The sequence below is a fragment of the Typopeltis vanoorti genome, chromosome 1 (genome assembly GCF_054136105.1).
Source record: "Typopeltis vanoorti isolate ZY-2024b chromosome 1, IOZ_Tvanoo_1.0, whole genome shotgun sequence".
NCBI lineage: Eukaryota > Metazoa > Arthropoda > Arachnida > Uropygi > Thelyphonidae > Typopeltis > Typopeltis vanoorti.
Genome location: NC_143549.1, coordinates 174,676,679 through 174,700,079, shown reverse-complemented (window position 1 = coordinate 174,700,079; position 23,401 = coordinate 174,676,679). Strand labels below are relative to the sequence as shown.

The window sequence follows — 23,401 nt, the reverse complement described above, 5'->3', positions numbered from 1 at the left end:
GCAGTATGCAGTTTATGAAATATTTTCCATAGGGACACATTTTGAACAATTATTGCAGATATATTCTGTTTATTATCATTATTGTCATTATTTTTATTCTGATTTTACAATATACGATGACCTCAAAGGAAAAAAAATCTCCAATGATTTTATATGTGATGCTTGACTCTAAAACACTTGATTATATCATCATCATATATTTGAGTTAAAGCAGACTGCACACATTCTTATAATTGCTTTCTCCAAGATATAGCAGAGAATTTAGATTGATATTTTAGTTGTAACTCGTATAGTGTAAGGAGTTTTATAAATAATCACGTACCAGCTTTGTGTTTCTCTCTCTGCATACTTTCTTTGTCTAACGTTATATCCTCCTCACCTACACTCTTGTCTTCATCTTCGCTGGAGGCAGGCAAAAATGCACTGTTTTCTTCTTTGGTGATGTTCATGTAGAAGCAAATATCGGAAGCTTTCATGAGGTACGAAGGTCCAGGATTAAGCATCACAGGCCACGTACTCCCAAGATCACTCTTTACTCCAACAAGAGCTACGCCATACCTAAGTAAAGATAACGAGTAAATAGCTGTTCGAAAAAGCTTAAATTAACTAGAATGAATAAATAATTAAAATGCACATAACAAATATTAAAGTTAACATTCAATTATATTTTAAAGGTGGTACATATTGTAACGACGAACCTAAGTGCACTTACTTTCTGTGCGAATGAAAGGAAGCGAATGTGAAACTTTTTCCTTCGTACTCTCCAAAAAACCTGCTGTCTCCGAGTCGAATGTGATAAATTTCGTTACCAGAACATTTTCCATATAAACGATGCCATTCCTCTGCCGATGTTTGGCCTTCTCTAATTAGCAAAAACGAAACATTTCATTAGTTTGGGACATTTCATTCCATTTTAAAAACTATCACGGAGCGAAATTAATAATACTAAAATTAATTTTAGTATTTACAAAAAAATCGAATTAATATGTGTGTATACTGTATATATATACAACACATACGGGGCGAAAATTATATATAATACTGCAAATTCTAATACTAAAACATTCCACACTTTTCCAATTCTAATTCGCAAAACATATAAAGACAAGAAAAATTGACTGATGACTTAGAAGGCTGTGGTCTAATAATAACGTCATTACCTAGCGAAGAAATTAAAATAGTTGTATGGTGAGCGAACACAAATCATGACGCCCAAATCTAAAGAGGGCTGGATGAAAAAAAAAAAGAAAAAGAAAAAAAAAAGAAAGGCTCGTAGTCATTATATATCATGTCAAGCGTGATTCACAAAGATAAAAATATTAACCATCATCTAGAACGTATTCGAACGAAAGTGCACTTTTTAGGATTGATGTTTTTTTCTGGAATAGATGTGATCGATGGAAAAAAGAAATTTCAACGAAGACAATGGTTTTTACATTTTTCACTGTAAATTTACCATTTTCTCTCGCACAAGCCACTGAGTATCAGACTTATCGAAATCATGAAATCAAAAAAATAAATAAATAAATAAATAAAATACTGCGCTAAAACATTCTGTAATCTCTATTTTCCTAATGGGTTGTTTTTCCAGTACTGCATGTTCCCTTCCTTCTTTATCAGAATCTATATAATATCCTACCACTTCCGTTTTTTTCCCCTCTTCAAGGATGAGATCACCTTTTTTAATTTGTTTTAGATCGCAAATACAAATAGACGTCATTTCAAATGAAATGGCTTCCATTATGTACACAAGATCGACTGCTTTAAGAATCAACAAGGACTACTTCGAGGATCAACATCTTACCACTGACTAGGAATGTATTATACATCAAAATGTGTTCACCAGAAACAGTTTAAATTATCTGGAGCAAAAAGTACGTTCTAAATATTATGGTTTTAAAATGTCGTGATAATTAGTATTTGCAATCTGTGGCGAATTTGCTGAAGCACATTTCTTAGCTGAATAGCTTTAAGTAAAAATAGAAATATTTTGTTCAAATTTTTCGTTCAACAAACTAGACTATCTTTTGAATAGCACGTATAACGTAAGTATATAAAGTATTAATTTCGTTATACGTGCTATTCAAAAGATAGTCTAGTTTGTTGAACGCTGAAGTAATATTTATTATTAACTGCAAGTAATTTGATTCCTCTTCATTCATAATAATTAAAACGTGAATCATTTTAACGCATTCTAGCAGGTCCGTGCTCATGTTACGGCATAAATTTTACAATATTGCGTTGGGAAATGCATTCTGTTATAAAATACTATAATAAAGAGCCTAAAGGCATTCATTCTGACATGATTTCTTTATGATGAAAAGAATATTAAATATCCATTTATTTCTTATAGTCAAGTTCAAATTTAATTGTAAAAGAACATCGTCCCATTTAGTCATGCTAATTTCATTCAATCCTCTTCTTAGAGAGAGAGACCAGCAGAAAAATTAACGACAGCAAACAGAATTAATATAATTGCTGCAAAATAACGATTAATAAGTGAAGTTAAGGGTTTTGTTTCTTTTGTGATCACTGACTTCCGCGAACCATTCAGTCAAATTATAGGGAATTACTTACTCATCAGTCGGATATATGCATAAAACGCAAAATATTCTCAAAGAGAATGAGAAAGAATAACTTACTGGCCACGTGAAGTATGGAGCAGTAGTGTTACCAGCGTGGAGGTGCCCGGACATAGGCAATTGTTGGCTAACAGAGCATATTTGAATTCGTCCTCGCATACCACGTGCTCTAAAAATAATCCCACAAAGAAAAAGATCACTCAGCAACAATACTGCGCGAGAACATAATAATTTATTTAGAATTAATTTGATCTGATAAATAAATAAATAAACAAACCATGTGCTATATTATGGGATTTAAAATGGAATACAATTAAAATTATAATTAGAACAATTCAAGTCATGATTTAAATATTTTCATGTGACAAGTTAAAAGCATGAATGATATAATCACGTAATCACAAGAAAGATATTTATTTAATCAAATATTTCAATCATGTTTGTACTTCAAAATATTCCGTTTCATACTTAGTGATTTAACATCACGCGGCGTGTTCTAATTTTAACGATCTATTGCTAGTATTCTAGCTTGTATTTTTTACACTGTTCTTGTATTACCACTGACGATGGTCTGCCATTTCCAGACCGAAATATTTGGTTAATTAAATATCTTTCTTGTGATTACGTGATTATATCATTCAGCCTTATGTCGCAGGTATCCCTGAAACAACAGATTTTATCCTTCACGGGGAAAATGCTACCAAAATAACTGGTAAATTAGGAAAACTTTCACTTATACAAGGTAGGTTACGAGCAAAGATTAATTTCTTAAAAATGTGCCGCGACAACAAGATTATTCCCGATTTCGCTAAGATTAAAGAAACAATAAAATCTCCTGGAGCTCATAATATTTACCGGAACACTCGTTTATCTCTAATCCGTAATCAACTTAAAGCTGCTAAACGTGACCTTGCTTTTCACAGTCATCAGATTTCTGATTTGCGCAGCTATATATCCACAAATATGGATCCACATCTTTCTCACATAGTTCTAAATGTGGCTAAACGTTCTTCTCAACGTGCTTATAATAAACTAAGTCAACATCTTAACCGTAAATATGAAGCTCTTTCGTCTAGACAATCCAAGCCATTCATAACTCCAGATAATTGGATTGTAAATATATTCGGACGTCCTTTGACTAAAAGCGAAACCCTCATCCTGTCAAAAGGACATGATTTTTCTATTGTTCCAAATAAAATACCATATCTAGATTTCCTAGTTAATATTGAAAGGAATCTTAATCATCTAACCAGTGATAAAGCTAATGCTCTTCGCCTAGAAGTCGCTTCGTCTCTACTTAAGGCTAAACTTCCTCCTTCCAACATATCTCCTTCTGAAATGAAATATTTACAGTCCTTGAGAAAAAATAATCACCTCATTATCACTAAAGCTGACAAGGGAAAAGCAACAGTAGTTATGGACTTAGCAAATTACAGAAGAAAACTTTCTCTTTTGCTTCGAGATCGCTCCACATATCAAGAAACTGATTATAATCCAACCAACAGACAACTAAAGAAATTAAATTCTCTCCTCGATGAAGTCATCAGTTTGGATAAAGACACAATTGAAAGACTTAAAACTCATTTTGCAAGACCTCCTAGATTTTATGGCCTTCCAAAAATCCATAAGATTGACTATCCTCTTCGTCCAATAGTAGATTGTGTTGATTCTCCTACTTACCGTATAGCCAAATATCTAGCTAAATTATTGAAATCTCACATTGGCAACGCTAATTCTTTTATAAAAAACTCCTTAGATTTCTTAGAAAAATTAAAAAATGTCTCATTACAACCTACAGATCTTAAATATAATTGTATATAAAAATACAATCTTTATATACCAATGTACCTCTCAAGGAAACTTTAAAATTACTTGCTGACATCTTTCCTCAAGATATTATAAAACTATTCGATTTCGTAATACATTCTGGATATTTCGTATATCAAAACAAATTTTATAGCCAAGTAGAAGGAACGGCCATGGGAAGTCCTCTTTCTCCGGCTTTAGCCAACTTTTATTTAGAACATTTAGAAAAAGTCCTCTTCGCAACCATCTTTTTGGGCAAGATATATTTATTTTTTATATTTACTATTTGGCCTCACAGTAAAAACGCTTTACCTTCCTTTTTAAAAAGTATTAATTCCTTGAATCATTGCATAAAGTTTACTATGGAATTAGAAGAAAACAACCAGTTATCTTTTTTAGACGTTCTCCTCATCCGATCACCTTCAAATATTCTTACAACTACAGAATACAGGAAACCAACATTCACAGGTCGTTATATTCTTAAAGAATCAGCCCATCATCCTTGTCAAAAAACAGGAATTATAAAATGCCTCATCAGAAGAGCAAAAACTAATTGTTCTACTTTTGATTATCTACAGAAAGAACTTTCTACTGTCCAACAACACATGAAACTCAATGGCTTTTCCGAGAAAAGTACTCAACGTCTTCTCAATTCTTATAATCCTCTACAAAACAACAAAGTTTCAACACGTCGAGTGCCAATTCCTTATATCTCCGGTATTTCAGAACCTATCGCAAGAATTTTAAAGAAATATGATTTAACAACTACTTATTCGCCTATTAACAAATTGTCTTCTCATTTTCCTTCTCTTAAAGACAAACGCTCAACTTTCTCTCTTCCTGGAGTTTATCAAATTCCATGCAACTGTGATCGCTTTTATTTTGGGCAAACTGGACGTTCTCTTGAAAAAGGAATCCAAGAATCCTCCGTTCTTCACAACAAACCTGAAAAGTCTGGATTGGCTCAACACGGGATTGAAACTGACCACAGCATCCTTTGGTCCAGGACTCGCCTCTTACATAGATCCCGTTATAGGTCCGAACGTTTGTTCAAGGAAAGCGTGGAGGCCTTGCTCCATCGCCCCAACCTGAATCGTAATGACTGTATATCTATATCAAAAATCCCGGAAAGTCTAATCAAGATTACTCGTTAATTAATTTTTTTTTTTTAATAGCAAATTCAATCATGTTTGTACTTCAAAATATTCCGTTTCATACTTAGTGATTTAACATCACGCGGCGTGTTCTATTTTTAACGATCTATTGTTAGTATTCTAGCTTGTATTTTTAAACTGTTCTTGTAATACCACTGACGATGGTCTGCTATTCCCAGACCGAAATATTTGGTTAAATAAATATCTTTCTTGTGATTACGTAATTATATCATTCAGCCTTATATCGCAAGTATCCTTGAAATAACAAGTTAAAAGCATACTTTTTTGTAATATTTCGTATTTTTCGATACTGATATATCAAATTACACGTTGCTATTGACAATGTAATTTGCTTTCAGCTTGTTCTGATGTCACGGGACAGGAGCTCTGAAAATGTAGGTATTGATTACTGGAGCAAATAGTCATAAAATGATTCAGATTATTTAAATTATTAATTTAGTGCGATTTAGATTATATTAAATTTAATGGAATTATAATTAAAATTATTCTTTATTTTATTACTTATTTCATATAGAGAAATGGAACAAATTTGTATATTTTCGGTTGGTCTATCACGATATTTGAAAATCAGTGTTCCATTTCGTATGTAATCATCTGAAGTGGGAATTCATATAATACTTAGTAACAAATTTCACCACTAGATGGAACCACCGCTCTTTGAAAATAAAGATACCACTACATATGTCTAATTTAAAATTCACCAGTACGAGTCTAAATACTACACAGTCATTAACGGAATCACTTTTTTTTTAATTCCTGACAAGATGAAAAAATTAGGATAATTGTTATTATACCCAAACGTATGAGATAATGTAGGACCGTTAAGGAATATTTTATCTGGATAGAAAGCAAATATTGGGCGGTCGTATTTACAATTGTGAGAAGCTTTAATGGAGATGAGCGGGCCAACTCATTCCAGACAAATTAATTCTAAAGCAAAGAAGCCTCTCAGCGCATTCGTATATAAGCGTTGCGCGGATATGGCAAAGAGGAAGAAGAAGCTTGTCTTCACTTACCAGCAAAGGCAACATGAACCTTGTTTTCAGGACGGAAAATCTGAACATATTGGGGAACACCAGGAGCAAAGTCTCTTACGGCCCACGACCTTAGGATAGTGTGTTCATCCTGAAATAGGATATATAATATTACAACAAACTTAATGATTATTTAAAACCTTCATGTTAAGTCAACAATCTGCCTAAAATTAAAAAGACGTATGCCAGTTATAGGAGGGATGCTACACATGCGTTGTCCGTCAAATTATACCATAATAACATTTTAGAATGGGTTCATAAGCTGCTCACTTTCCTTAAGGGAAAGATTTCAGCATTATCGCGCGCTCTGTTATTTTCGGCTCTTTCTGAGGGCTCAGAAATGAAGAGGCGATGTGCCTTCTTCTGCTTTCTATTTGAAGGCTTCATACAAAACAACAACAGTTTCGTGTTCCTTTCTTATAATATGGAAGGCATTTTTTACATTTCTTATCAAAATAAATGCTAAAAATAAAGATTGCCGAAATATCTCTCTAAGAAACACTCGAAGTCCGCATTTTCAATTCAACCGTTCGACCTCTTTTCCAATACACGCAAATGTAATCCAAGTAACACATTAGTGATCTACATTGCCGCTAGATGGAACTACTCTTAACCTTGAATCGATTTCCGAAAAGCGTGACAAAATACATTATTGATCACTGTAATCTTCCACATTTCATTAACAGCCTAATTGTAGGTTACGCGTACAATGCAGCACAGCTATTACTAGGATATCATTGATTATTTTTTGACAGAATGAAAAGTATAATAAGAAGTATAGAACTTCTGTAGATGTTCAGATGATATGACCTGACTTAGTGCATTTAAGGCACGCCTTCTTTGATATAAAGGAAGCTGTACAACAGACAAGTTTGCTGTTGTCACATGTCAACACTTAAATGCTGTTTTTATAACAGGAACTAATAAGCTGAAAACAGCAGACTTCATCGACTGAGCCTACTGCTTAAATCCAATGCTGTCATAGAAGTCTGACGTGTACGTGAGAGTTCAATTTTTAATCAATACGATCATATATCATTCTGGATAGTGGTGTGGGGGAAATGCATGATGAAAAACTTGCAACACACTTTACAATAATTGTAACGCCTTTAACTGATTAAAGACATAAGACACAGTCATAGACGAGTAATTTTCTACTCTCCCTGGTAAACGAAATTGGACGCAAGACCTACAATCATTTGCTTTTAACGGATGATTGAATAATTTTTATCCATAAATATTCTACGTAAAATCTGGAGGGAAAAAACTAAGAAATAAGATAAAGAAACTAATGGGGAAAACAAAGAAGGAATCATAATATTTGGGGCAATGCAGTTGCCCAAATAATTATTTATTCTAATTTTATTTAAATCTCTTCATTCTATTCGCTCTATATTATTCGCTCCATCAAAGTTGTTGTCCAGCAGATAAAGTTTATCACAGGTTTAATTTATTAATTCTGCTAGCCTATCCCTTTAATGCTATTACATTAATTATTTCATAGTAGATTTTTTAATTAACAGAAATTTGAACACGGCTTTCATTAAGCAGATAGATATTAAATTATATGTATTATGAACTTCAGATAAGATTACTGGAGATCATATTAAACTTATTTTTTTCACGAATAAACAATAGTCCTTACATCCATTTACATTTATAAATATATTTTGGCTGATCATCACTCATTTTTTTATATTTCATTTATTAAATTCGCAAATCATAATAATACTCAAAAGATAGTAACTAAAATTACCTACCGAGGCGGTGCGATCTGCATAGTTTCTTGCGGCTAAAATAAAGCAAGCTTCAGCAGCGTTCATCCTATGAAAAAACGAGTAACATTTAAAATTTATTTTCTGAAAAGTCGAATAAGGAGAGTTTAATATATTAATTAATTATTTCATACAATCTGAGCTATAGTTTGAGCAATGCGAAATTAGTCAAGTGAAATATAAACGAAGAATTATAATCGAATATTTACCTAGCCCGGGTTAGATCTGTGTCTTTAAGTGCTGAACCTTGAATATAAATGACCCTTTGAGCCCACATTGGAACCTGAAGAATCATTTTCATAGTAGCATCCAGTTCACAAGGGGATAATAAAACCACGTAGAAATCCTGAAATATTAAAGCATTTTTCTTTAAGTTTAAGATAATTTATGTGCTAGAAACTGCGCATGATTCACATATTTCATTGCATGCTTCAATAATTCAGTTGCAATGTACAAGCAGAAAAAATAATTAAATTATTTTAATTTACGTCATATTATTCTACAGAGCATGGCTGTACAGGTTAATCTACAAGTTAATGCTCCTCCCAATTTTCACATTTCATCAAAAGTTTAAAATAATTTACCTGTAAAAGGGGATGAGCATAAAATTCATTGAGGAAGTCCATAACTGTATCGGCTCTCAGAGTTGTGCTGCAAACTACTACGTGTTTTTCGTTCTGGGCTCGGTGCGTGCTATACGTGCACCCCAGCTTTTGCCTTTCCATCCACGTGTAGACTAACTGTTCAAACTAAAATACAAAAAAAGAAAAAAATCGAATAAACAAAATAGTAATGACGACCATCAAATAAATAAAAAATCCAAATAGAGTCGTCGAGATCCTAATGGTTTATATTATCTTGATATTACAATTACTTTTCATAACAAAACATACTCGTGGCTGAAAACATACCGTATTTTTTATGCTGCTTCCACCTACGAAATTATTTGCACTCCTATAATTTTTTGTGCCATGGGTGAGCCAAAAAGTTTTTTTTCTATTTTTATCAATTTTATATATTTTTATTTACTTTTCACATAAGCCGGAAACTTTGTTCTGTGATCAAACATGGAATATTTTCAAGCCACTTCAGGTCTCCAGTGTTCCGGTGTGAAAACACTGGGGTAGTGTTCTCACACCGGACGATAAATTCATCTCCCACCTACATGATGACAACACTAATTCTTGTAGATGTCGGCTTACTAGATATAGGCATTGGTTATGATAAAAAGGTAATCAGATAGATGACTGAAATAGCAGTGGGAGGGTTTAGGCTGGAATAGAGAACGCGTTCATAATTTCCTTCATTTGACTGATGCTTCTTATCATCTTCCTGAGAACCTACTTTTAATCATAGTACTAGAAGTTTATGGAGACTATCGATAGAACCACTACTGTCCACAAGAATATTTCGAACTCAACATTCACCAAATAAAACAAAATCTTAGTTTTGAAGGATTTCATGTTTTTAAAAAGAATTACAGTTTTAAAGAATTTAGGATGGCAGGAAATGTCCACGTAACGTAATTAAAACAATGATAGGACATTGATACCTTCGACTGGAAAAGATCTGAGTTAAATTTTTGTTGAGATGAACCTTTATTTCATTTTTGTTTTTCAATTAAAAGTGAGTTAGCCGATCTCATATGGTGGAAGCAGGGTTTTTCTCCCAAAACACGCGTGTTTTTCACCCGGCATACGGGTAAATCATCCAGAGAACACACGCAGTTTATAGACAAAGGTACTGTTGTGTTCACTGTGTAGAAGAGGATTATAAAGTTCAGAAGGTGGTTGCATGGAGTAGAGTGCCCTCCTACAATGAGTCGTTGGACTTCCTGAAGTTGTCCCGTAATAATAATGATGATGAAAATAATATATCCAGGCGGGACACATAGGGTCATGCACGCAATCGCAGTGGAAGGCCAATCCGTTGTTTCAAATTTTAAACTGCCACTTTCAGACTTCACGAGTAAAATTTAAAATCATTCTAAAAATTTTAAAAATAACTGAAGAAAAAATCTTTACAAACACAGAATTAAAATCACACCCAGAAATCACTGATGATGTTAATTAGTAAATAACTTTGAATTATTACATAATGTGAAAATAAAAATAAAAATCTGCTTGTCATAGATCAGAGCTGCACGGCATCTCGAAGAAATGGTTTTCTGAAAGAGATTTTCAGCAGGCAAGTGTCTGAAAAAATAACTGGCCAGCCACACTATTGAATCTGTCGAATAATTGTTAAGGATATGAAGTTCATTATTTGGTTTACAAATCCTGAAACGGCAAGGTCGGACATTCACACTGCACAGCATAAAATATTCACAGATAGAACTACTCACCGCATGACTATCCCATAAACATTATTCTAACAGATATCGTGCATTAAAAAATCTAGTTGTATCACGTCATGAGAGTTTTTCTGTTACTCATTTTAAGTATTAAAGTTTGATATTATCGAAACTGAGTGAAGACGGCGGGAATAATTACGGAAAGAAACCTTTTAAAACATTAAATTAAAGATCAATAGATAATAACTATCTTTCCCTCAACGCTAGACAGTGAAGTCTGCTTCAATAGCAACGATGTTTAGAGAAAGTTCACTTTCCTACATGCATTGCTGGATGTAGTCATGGCAACCTCCAAACAACAGATACATTAATGAGAAAATGAAACCTATTTGTCTCTGTGAAGAGTTTTGACGGCACTAATTAGTACGCTGGCAATATCTGCTGTTAACAGCATAACGAACAATATTTTAATGTCGAAAAGTAATTATCAAATTAAACAAGAGAAAAACATTAGGAGTGACCTACAAGTGACACTCGAAATACTGTCCTCACAGGAAACAAGTCAAAACGACAGGATAATTACTTATAATACGAAACTTTCTCACATTTTATTCTTGAAACTGTAACAATGGAAAAGCAACACTGATAACAATATAATAATGAAATAACTTTTCATGACGTCCAAATATACGTGATATCAGGAGATCAGTAATAATCACTATAAATATCAAAGAAAACGAGTAAGGTGCGGATAAAATAAAAAGCATTATTAAAAAAAAAACAGTCTAGAAAGGAAATAATTCGGAACAATTGAATGCGAGAAAAAGTATTTAATTTATTTTTGCGATATCTGGTTTCAGACAAGTTATTGTTCAAATTTATTTATTTAGCGTATGGCTCACACATGAAAAGTTACATTATATTAATCCTTAATATATATATGGACATAATAATAGACTTATGTACAATAAGATGACATAATACAGTCATAAAAGAGACAATCAAGAATAGGCTACAACTGAATGTCTAGGTTGATTATCGAATCGACTGCACTTGGTGTAGCATGGATGAAGTCTGATAGGTTTCCACTGTATGCACGTTGGACACATTCTGCTGTAATATGATTAATTGTCTGGAGGGGGGTGATCCACAGTCGCACCTGGGTGAGGCAATCATGCCCCATTTGTAAAGGTGGTCTGCACATCTGCCATGGTTGGTGCGGATTCGGTTAAGGGCAGACCAAGTATTCCGAGGTAGGTCAAAACCCGAAGGTATCTGTGTTGGGTCCACTAATTCCTGGAAGATCCCTGTTGAAGTGTTACACCAGGACTCTTTCCACTTCTCCTTCATGTTGAAGCTTGTCCCTGCAAGATTTTTTGCTGTTAAGATTGGAGGGTGCCTTGACTTTAGCCTGTTTATTTCTAGGGGTGGGATGTCTTCATGGATTGGAAGATTTTGGATTTCCATGTTTTTGCTGTATTCATGTAGAAGAACGTTGGATGTGTGGAGGCCGGATATTGCTTAGCACTGGGAGCCAGTAGGTTGGGGTTGATTTTACAGTTCCAGAAATAAGGCGCATAGTGGTGTTAAGTTGGGCATCGACCAAATACACATGGGCGCTGTTCAGCCATATGGGCGAGCAGTATTCAGCTGCAGAGAAAACGAGGCCAAGAGCAATGCAGCGAAGCGTTGTTGCTGAGGCACCCCAAGTTGTTCCACATAGTTTTTGCAGTATATTGTTTCTTGTTTTTAGCTTGGATGCTGTGTTAATGAGATGTGGTTTAAAAGATAGTGTTCTATCTAGAGTGACGCCCAGATATTTAGGGAATCTGTTGTAGTGTAGCAGTTTGTGGTTGAAGTAGACCATGAGTTCTTTGTTAGCCTGGTTATTGTTCAGGTGGAAGCATGAAACTTGTGTTTTGCTAGGATTCGGGCGTAATTGTTCAAAGATTATATGACACAAAAAAAAATTCTGATAAAAATTAGGGAATGGATGGATTTATATAGTTTGGCGAATTTTGTAGAAATGATACTACTAATAAAGAATATTTTTTTTTATAAACTATTTACTGAATTTGTCCAATTATATATAATTGGGCAAATTCAGTTCGAAATCAACTCAATATTTTTGGAGCAATCAATACACGTGATGTAAACGCAGGAAATCACAATATTGCCAGTAAGGAAAAGATAATACTTATGTGATGTTTGTCACCATATAAAGATCGCTACTTATTTAGTTATTATACAGCGTTTTATGATGTCCTAGTACGCATCATGAGATGTCAACTTTAACCTACACAATGCTTGTCATTCTTCTCGTTTACTTGGTTCACTGACGATGCACTCCCACCATCTCTAGCAATTTATTCCGGTATCTTTCCACTAGACAGAAGGAAAAGCTTAACTCTTACATCCTTTTAATTGCATACCTATCCAACATCCGGGATTATTCCTCTCTCTCTCTCTTTCTCTCTCTGAAATCTCATCTGCATCTATCGTACGTCCCCCTGTCTTCTGGTCTGGTTAATAGATGTTGTACTTCCCTACGTCAGCTTCACACCATCTTGATGCTTTCTTGGTTACTCACTCTTCTGTACCATTTCTTCAATCCTGGAAACGAAGGTAAACTAGATTTATAGCCCAGACGCGGTCCTCCAACCAAAGCGTTGTAAAGAGATGAAATAAATTCCTTATCGTTACTCGTTACTGTAGTTTGGTCATAACATCGTTGCTTTGTAATTTTCAATTAATAGTATAAAATTTACAGGACAGTTTGTTATGGTATGCGATAATTGAGCAATTCTTCAAAATATAACTCTGCTCCCTTAGTGCAACACAAGTATATTGCTGTTACAAAGTTATATGTTATTCTAATATGCTTTATATTATGACAATACTCTATAGATATATGACGTATTCAATTACGACACACAGCACATATATTTTATATATTCGTTTAGCATATTTTTAGATTCCAAGTATTGGATTCATGGAGAATTAACAGAACGGGTGACATTTTAATCTTAAAATCAATCTACCTATCAATATAATTGATGAGTTACGCTTACGTTGTGCTTCATTATAGTTGAAGTCTCGCAAAGCTACATGTTTGGTATTCGCTACGAAGCATTTAACTTTAATTTACCTTAATCTTTTACATTCAAATCATATCATAGGAATGAGCCAAAGAATGCAATGGAAGATATAATAATTAAAAAGTTATACAAGATGAGTAATCTGCATTCTTTATGATGAGTTCATGTAATAAAATAATATCAAGCTCATAATCCATTTCGGTTTTAAGAATATGATGCCAACCAATACTGTTTGTTTGCAGATTTTGAAAAGAAACTTCAGTGTTAGCTAACTACTAAATACGCGGTGCTCTAAGTAGTAATAATAAGTACTAATAATGCTCTAAGTAGTACGCAATAATAATAATAATTCAGTAACTTGACATACTTGCGTAGGAAGTACCATGAGCGCCACACATATCATAACCACCATGAACAGCTGCGAAGGCCAGGTGTCTGGTCTGTAGTCTCCGTAACCAACTGTAGAGAAGGTCACAACGACGAAATAAAGACTTTCAAATAAGTCTACGTCTCCCTTTCCAGCTCTTTGGAAGTGCTGAAATCCGCAAACGCTACAAAAGGATGTTTAAAACAATATTATGACTCTAAGTTGGACATATTATATAAGAAAACTTCATTTGTTTGTCCGTGGCAAAAAATAACAGTTTGTCGAGTACTTAATACAGTATTTTGTACATAACATTGAAATTTGCATTTATTCCAGCAATAAAACACTTTTTTTTTCAGAATGACAATTTAATGCGCCATTTTAATTGACTATTGGACGTCTCCTAAGGATTGAATGAATACCAAACATTTTAAAGTAAGATGTTCAGAGAGAGAGAGAGAGAGATTAAGGTTATACAAAAAAAAGAAAGAAAAGAACCTTTATAAGTTACGCATTGTGTAGTAACATAATGCGAAGCCATTCTGTTTTTAGTTCGGCATCAAGCAATATTGAAAAATTCAGTGTTCAGAATGAGATTACATCAAAACGGATTTCGAGCTAAATTAATTGATTGCAGAGGTGATCGATTTCGTCGATTAGTTTACTCCCAATAAGACAGGAACTAACGACAACATATCCAGGGATTTTGGTTGTTTTTAATTAGAAATTTTAATTTATGAAATTACAGCATCCGTGCATGTAAAAATAAAATGCGCATTTAAGCACAATTTATCCCAATGCTAATGATTATATTTTTCTAGGTTTCTTAGTAAACCTGGTAAAGTCTTAGAAGTTCCTTTCTAAGCACTAAAATAAAACCATCAATAAATGAGGAAGGGAAATGAATCGCGTGTCAAATCTGAGAGTGCGTGGTTTATGTTGAAAAATGAAAGAAGGAAGGGGGTTATAAGTTCATTAATTGAAAGCCAAAAACGAAATGACGGCAAAAAGATAAAGGTAGGAAAGAAAGTGATTGTATGTAGAAAAGCTAAGCAATGTCGTTAGACCTCAACCCTTTTTCTTCCATTTATTGCCAAGTTTGAAGACTCAATAAAACAAAACACTGTAGTCCACCTTGTAAATTTGCCCAATTCTGACATACCTCTTTAACATATAAATCTCTTTCTATCAGCTACTTCTGTGATTTTCTATACCCCTTAACCTCCTCCTAACCCACCTAATCCAGTCCTTCCTTCCTTCCTTCCTATAATCAACCAGCATGAACGAGCTACGTCTCACATAAAAATCTTATCTTTTTTTCTACTTTATTAATGATACGATAATAGGAATTTTTTTTAAGTTTGGCTCTCCGATAAACATATAATATCCTCCTTTAAATCAAATAACACTTAGGTTATGATATCTAAATTAATTTCCTAATTATTACACGCCATGAGATAACAATGCCGAAGTAATTCCCAGGCATACTTACCTTGTAAAAATGAGGCACATGAGGGTAGCAGAAAGTATCATAAGCCTGTGTGATAAGGCAGACTGGGACCTTTGCATGGCCCTGTGGAGATCGTTCTAATAGAGAGAAACAAAACACGTTTAACTCCTCCCTAAAAGTAGTAAACGTTAATCATGAAATCAAAATGTTCAAACCAAGATTACAATTTTTAGCTGGAAGAACACAATGAATGAATTTATTCATTAATTTTCTTATGGTAAAATAGTTTTCCAATTATTTTTGAAATAATTGGAAAACTTATTTAGATAATCTGACGATTATCTAAAAATTCATGATGCTCCTAATAGTTAATATCCAACTAAAAAAGCAAAGCTAATTTGGTAATGGTGCACCCTTCTATCACAACTACGTTAAAAGAGCACTTAATTAAATGAGATTTATTTCTATTAAGAATGATTATTAATTTGAGAAACATGTGTATATTTGTCGAACGTTAAAACAGAATAGTGCTTGGAACAGGACTTGACTTGATTAGAGCAGAGGTGGTATATATATTAGAGTGTTGGACATGAACTCTGTCATGTCCACAAATCACACAGTTACAGCAACAGCCTTATAACGCAGGGCATTGTCTTACTAAAAGAGACAATGGTTAGAAACACCTTCCTCCTTTGTGGTTAGAAACACCACAAAGGAAGAAGCATTGTATTGTCCAGAATGTTCAGACACCTCTCAGAGTTCAATGCTCTTGGCACCATAAACAGAGGTCCGAGACAAAACCAGGAAAAACAGAACCATACCATCACACTGCCACCTCCGAATTTCACAGTTGGGGATACGCACTCTGGTAAGAGACGTTCATCGGGCATCCGCTACACCCGCACCTATCTATCTGCTCAGTAAAAGTGATTTGTAGCTCCATAACACAGCTTTTGAAGCTTACACGTCCCACTGCGCATGCTCTTTGCACTACTGAAGACGATGCTACATTCGTTGTTGGTTTAAGTCATGTGGGGATTGCATATTGCAGTCCTACCATGGAAACCCATTTTATGAGCTTCGGTTCTGAAGTTTTTGTGAATATTCGTGTTCCACTCGATTCTCGAAACTCCACATTCAATGTGTCATCAGAAGAATGGCAGTTTTCACATATTATCCTTCGTAGCATCACACGGACGACCAACTCCACTCACATTCAGTGAGTGGAGTTGGTCGTCCACTGCGAGCTGGCAAATTTGACCTGGGATGGTGCAATTTCTCAATTGGATAATACCTCATTCAAACTCCATGAGTTCCCTTCTCGCAGCCATTTCACCTGGACAAAGTTACTCTGACTTGGGAGCATCATCATAATTCCTCCATTTATACCGATTACAAACACGTGACTCGTTATATTGCACGATGTCCGATGACCTCTTTCAGAGCAGTGTATATACAGATAACAGTTCTATAATAAATGCAAAACAGACCGAAGAAATCTAAATAACCAAAGAAATTAGGTAAGATGAGCCCCACCTTCTTTAATTTAGAGATGGATGAAATAGTAATAGAAGTAAACAAAATAAAAAAATACAGAATATAAATGAAATGAAAATTTCAGATTAGTTGGATATGCTGATAATATAATCTTACTGGCAGATAATGATATTGATCTACAAAGATTAATAATGCATTCAGTAATGCGTTAGAAAAGAAAATATGAACCGAAAATATGAAAGAAAAACATACCCGCCTTGGGCATGGATGTTTTTGATTGTCTTTGAAAATACTAGTGGTGGTGGCGGTAGATGGTGTAGGTGATGATTGTAGTTGCGGTTCGTTGAAGTTTGTAGATTGAGACGGAGAGTTGTAGAGTGGGTGCCCTCCTCCGATGAATCTTTGGACTCTCTGGAGGTGTCACGTAAATTAAAACAAAATAGAAAGAGGAATGGAAAAATCATATAGAAAGAATACAGGATTACAGATGGCAAAGAAAGTAAGGAATTGGCTACCAAACGGAAAGAGTAATAAAGGTCTTTGAAAACAGAGGAACTACAAGCATTTATGCTTAACAGCGAAAGAGTATTATTATTATTATTTTGACACCTCCAGGAAGTCCAAGGACTCATCGAGGAGTAGAAGGATATTTGCTGGAAAATCATGGGGAAAGGAAAATTTAAAACTGTATATTTTGTAAATATTAAACAAATCCTGCAATCATACATTTTCTGTAGAAAATATGCACTCTGTTGATTAAGAGATTTTAGTCTTTAAAGTATGATGATACAACAGCTGGGATGTCACACGGCATTCGGCACCATCTTATAAAACCAATATATTACTACTGGTTGTAAGGTATTTTTGTCTGTAAATTGCATGTGTTCTGTTGGACAGTGTTGTGATGTGTTTGCTGAACGAAAACCTTGCAACCACCGTTTGAGACACCGGCTAACTCTTTCCGTTGAAAAGCCTTGATAAGGTTCTAGTCTCAGACGGGATTCGTACCCAGATATTTTCAACCAAAGGGTTTCGTCTATTCTCTCTGTTTTAACCTTATGATTATTGTCGTGTTTGATGAACCTATGTTTTTTTTTTTGCTTTGTTTCGATTTCATACTTTAAAGTATTGCTTTAAATTACATTTTAAAAATATAAGGGAAATAAAAAATAAAACATACTTACAAACATATTCTCCAACGCATATTTGGCCAACCAACAATTGAGAAATCCAGGAATAAATAGATTTCTTAAAGGAGGCCAAATCAACTGAAATAAAAAGAAATATAAAGAGATTAAAAGATGCATATGAAGTAAAAGAAATCAAAATACTTCTCATGTAAATTCCTAAATTCCACCCCATCTCTGTTTGCTTGGAAGTTGGATTAGTTTGGTTTCCCATAGTTGTCATTGCTTGAGTAACAAATGATTACATGATCGGATAACTGAAAAAAAAAATGCTTTGTTGAATACAGATTCACCATCCCAATCTGTACTCAACTGTCTGATCAAATCATCTTCCTCTGGTTTAAACATTAAGTATCAATAGCATTCTTTTAGGATTACATTGGTATTTAATAACAACCTCGTGGCACACGAATTAGCAGCAGGCTGTTATTGTGGTAGTAATAGTTACCATTGGTTATGCAAAAGTTCAATTATCCACCATATCTGAAACAGAAGCTGAGTACAGAAAAGTTTTCGGTGTTGATCTGTGCAAGCCATACTATTACTACTTGAAAAGTGTACTTCGGAAATGAAACAGGCTAAATTTGAATGAGACACGTATACAGGATTAGCAATCAGTGGATCAAGGAAGAATATTACCGGTTGCTGACACATGCAATGCAAAATCAAAAGAAAAAGAATAGATTTCATTTTTTATTTTCACGTTTCTGTAAAAAAGAACAAGACAATTTTAAAAAATAGTTTAGTTTCTTATGGAAACAATATTTTTATGTTGAACTTACTGGAATGTTTCTCTCTCTGCTATTTGATCGTTGTTTCCTTGTCCTAAATGGTCGAAATGAATCCTCTAGCACTGAACGTATCAAAGATTGTCAAAGTCTATTTCTTCAACGAAGTAAATACTGACGATATACGAGTATATGAGAGTTGTGGTCGGAATCATATAAGGCGGTACCCTGTCCACAGAAATATTGATGAGCAGACTACATTATAATCCAGTAAAATTAATTTAGTTGTGCAGAAGTATGTTTGCGTCATAAATCAAGAGCATTTTTGGCTGACATTGCGTTCACGTGTAAGCTATGTGACGTAAGCAGTGTTGTGGCGACCAGGTTTTGGACAAAACCACACAAACATCCAGCCGACAAAACGAAGGATACTGTGGGTAGTGAAGTTTGATTTTCTTGCCAACACTCTGATTTCCTAGCTGTCTAATATTTCGTATTTTATTCTTGTCAGATATATGCAAGTCCTCATTCCATACTGGAATTATCAGACTTGTTATATTCATAATCGTATTGTATTCGTGTATCGTACTTATTGTATTTACACTGTAAAGTTTTGGAAATAAAGGAAAATAAAATATTGCTTCTTCCTTTCGCTTTATTGGTACACCTTTATTTTCTAAAGAATGCGTATTCTAATACGTTCATATTAATATAAGTTGACGATCGACAAAAAAAAGGTAAAGGTTCAAGGTCTCTTGTTAATCATAGGTTTTTAGATGACAAATATAATCTGTTCATTAAGAAGTAAATAAACAAAATAAATAAATACTTTAAATGTTGCTACTTACAGTTCCAATAAACGGCACATTATTCACTAACTCCAGTATCAAATTAAAGGACATCAGTTGTTGCCAAATGTTCCCCTGCAAGATTAAGAAATAATAATAAAAATGAAGATGAAAAGAGTTTGGATCTAAGATAAGGAGTAAAATTAATATTCTACAAATGCTTATTTAATAAACAAATTTGGATTTCCTTATAGAGCTACAACAGTAAAAAAAAGAAAGTAAAAGGACTTACCTTGTAACCTAAACATGCTAATAATAAGGCTTCTGAGAGACTAATTATGGAAAGTGCCACCTGGTGGAATAAAAAGAAAGCAATAGTATGTAATTTGGAAGAAACTTACACTTCGTGTATATTTTCAACATTAAAAAAATAAGACATCGGACTATTTAAATAGCCTAAATGCAAGATTCATCGCTTTTCAGTATTTAAGGTTGCTTTGTAGAAATCTATTCAAATATTTAGCTATGGAAATAGCGGGTTCTATTTATAGAATAAGGTTTTTGAGGTCATAAAACATAACAACAGCAATATTATAGGAGAAACAACAGATTCGAATTTGCAGGAAAATCGTGTGCACGTAAATTAATGCCAAACTATACTGAAAACGTTATGATGGCACGTCATAACAAGCCACGCGAAGGCAATAAACCTTCGAGCGCTTATTTGCGTGATCAGTAACCAGTAAACATTTTTTAGCGTTGCTGAATGCGAAAGGTACTCTTTGTTAACGAAATTAAAAAAAAAAGTCACAAGTGTCATTAGTTTATTCGGCTCTACAGCAGCGTACTCGCTCGCACGATTCAATTTAGCACTTTAATTGTATGGGTGATGTTTCTATAAATAACTCCTTTAGTCTTTATCCGTTCAGTTTATGTAAATGCGTTATTAAAAATGAATTTTGTGGCTCGCTGTTTCTGCTATCACTGTTCACGTAGTATGAAAACAAAAGTACTTACCTGAATACCCCATAATGGTAACGGACGGTCAACCCATATAATGGCGTCCCTGGAATGAAAAGCGAAGATTGTGTTATAAAAGTGCTATTACTCCAAGCAGAAAGTGATCACTCACTTTTGAACAAACTTAGGATGCATCCTAAGTAAGGATGCTAAGTTAGAATGCTATTAATGTCCTATGCATTAAAATGCATAAGACATTAATAGAAGCAACCTTTTATGATTTCCTTTAGTCTAAGAGCATAATTATTTCTTTGGAAAATCATCTAAGTAGTTAAATTTCCTTCCCTACAATTAAGAGGACGTTATATTGCAGGTAAATTAAAGTCAGGAAAGAATAAGGATGCAGTTTAATGACAGAAAGAATGATATAACACAGGCATTCGTCTAAATAGACAACATAATTAGAAATCGAGATATGTTTGTCATCTTTATTTTTTAATTATTTTCCCGAACCACAATATGTAACGTTGTATACATTCGAATTAAAAGAACAAAATGTAAATTCTAATAACATCAAAAAAGAAGCACAATGCGATCAGCAAATAGCTACACTAAATGTCATCACGATACAATTATGTTAAATTTACTTTAACATAGACTGTAAAAGTCTATATTATAAAAACTATAGGCTGTCCAAATCAGGCAACCTCCTGTGCCTGATTGTGGTCACCCTCATGAGCAACCTCAGGCTGCTCATGAGGTTGCAAAATCAAACAACCGGCTGTTCAGTCATCATCTGCTTATTTTGTCTATTAATTATATTGGTTAGCGAAACGATTCCTTTTGTTAATTTTAAATTTGTGGTTGTGGTTGGTTGTTTGAAGTTAGGACGAAGCAACCACTAAAGCCACGAGTCCAGAGTGTTATTTATGTAAAACTGAGTGTATTGTTCTGGTCAATTTGGCTATTATGCAGAATGAAAACAAAGATTCTGGGATAAAAAAATCCATGCCACCTCCGTTTAAGATCAACTAACCCACCTTCAGCTGAATAATCTTAAATGAGTCTCCTGAGAAGCATAGTCAGTTTGCATGTGACAGCGTATAGACTAACCCAGAGAGAATAATATACTTGCTATTTGAAAAAACAGACTGTGATCATGAGAGAGACCAGAATTTGTTTGCAACGGAAGAGATTAACACAAACGAGAGATAATGCATTATTTTGCAATAGATATGATTCAGTTTTAGCAGTGAACTGATTTTAAACACGTTGCTCTTATAATATATATATATATATATATATATATATATATATATATATATATATATATATATATATAATATATATATATATATATATATATATATATATATATATATATATATATATATATATATATATATATATATAATTTCTTTTAAATGTATTTTTATAAAATTAATCCCTTGAAGAAAGAGAACAGAGGTCTTCGAAACGATATATTTAATAAGATACCCAATACAAACTACTACATTCAAAATATTCAAAATGACTTATACACTATATGCAAATAGTTATAAAAACACACACAATTTATATCGATAAATTAGAGAAAATTGTTGTTTTACTCATGTGATAAATCTAATTATCAATCAACATAATCAGTAAAATAATAGCACTCACTTACCAGTTGATATGTTCGGATTTGTTATAAGCTTGCACTGTTGCATTTTCTGTTAGATTTTCCAACTTGCATCCAAAACTATAATGCAAGGTTAAAATTATTCGTTAGCTGTTAAGTAATTTCTAAATTAAAAAAAAAACAGGAAATATATATATATGTATTTCTTAATTTACTATAGTGAATGAATCAGTTGAAATGTGAAAGCTTTATTGAAAAAAAAACCCTTAAATAATTTGCTGACTCTTTAACATAATTAACAACTTCGAGCAACTCGTAATATTCTATAAAACTGTCTCAAATTATTTATTTTTTCTGTAATTTATGCGTTTTGGCTTATCTAACTGACTATGCCTTTACTACTGTTTGTTATCAACTATGTAGTTAGAAAAAGCAGCAGAGATGGCATTCTATCAAATAATTTGCTTGATAGAATGCACCATCTCGTACACTAGAGGTGATCATTCACTCCCTATAACAAGTACACCGATCTTCAATATATACGCGCGTTGGAATTGATAAAAACTAGGACCCAGACACCAAAGCCCATAATGCAAGTATTTTGCGTGCTTTAAGTGCTGTTCCTAGGGCAACATTTCGGTTCTGACGAGGTGTGGAAGGGACCTTAATTTTCGGGAGGAAAAATCCTACTATTCTGGATGAGGCGAGCTGATTTTCTTTAGTCGTTTTGTGTGACAATATATAACTAATTTAACATATACAAATATACGATTACAACTCATTTCACATATAGAAATATATGCCTTCCCAAGATGGACTAGGTCATCGTGGGAGAAGTAAACGCAACCAGTCAAAGGAGAGGCCACCGGTGTGGATTCTACCGGCTGATCATTCTCATCATTCATATATAATATATTATTCGAAAATATTTTTAAAATTATCATTTTTTAAAAGTAAATATTTGTTCAGATGTCTGAAGTGAATATTTATTAAACGGATTCATTATCGGTTTCACGTTTGTAGAGGAAAAATACTGT

General features: G+C 33.7%; 1 protein-coding gene across 3 annotated transcripts in view; it reads right to left on the bottom strand.

The window, feature by feature from the left end:
• LOC150110655 (potassium channel subfamily T member 1-like) overlaps window positions 1-23,401 on the bottom strand; it is a 242,973-nt gene that overhangs the window by 22,257 nt on the left and 197,315 nt on the right. For all 3 annotated transcript variants that reach the window (XM_090400080.1, XM_090400069.1, XM_090400090.1), the window contains 14 exons: window positions 22,410-22,484; window positions 20,798-20,846; window positions 20,073-20,132; window positions 19,841-19,915; window positions 18,262-18,345; window positions 15,623-15,717; window positions 14,131-14,314; window positions 8,957-9,121; window positions 8,582-8,718; window positions 8,358-8,421; window positions 6,580-6,688; window positions 2,643-2,751; window positions 713-862; window positions 323-558 (listed from right to left, as the gene is read on the bottom strand). In XM_090400080.1, coding sequence (XP_090256206.1) covers window positions 323-558; window positions 713-862; window positions 2,643-2,751; window positions 6,580-6,688; window positions 8,358-8,421; window positions 8,582-8,718; window positions 8,957-9,121; window positions 14,131-14,314; window positions 15,623-15,717; window positions 18,262-18,345; window positions 19,841-19,915; window positions 20,073-20,132; window positions 20,798-20,846; window positions 22,410-22,484 — 1,592 coding nt within the window. The remainder of the gene's footprint in view (window positions 1-322; window positions 559-712; window positions 863-2,642; window positions 2,752-6,579; window positions 6,689-8,357; window positions 8,422-8,581; window positions 8,719-8,956; window positions 9,122-14,130; window positions 14,315-15,622; window positions 15,718-18,261; window positions 18,346-19,840; window positions 19,916-20,072; window positions 20,133-20,797; window positions 20,847-22,409; window positions 22,485-23,401) is intronic.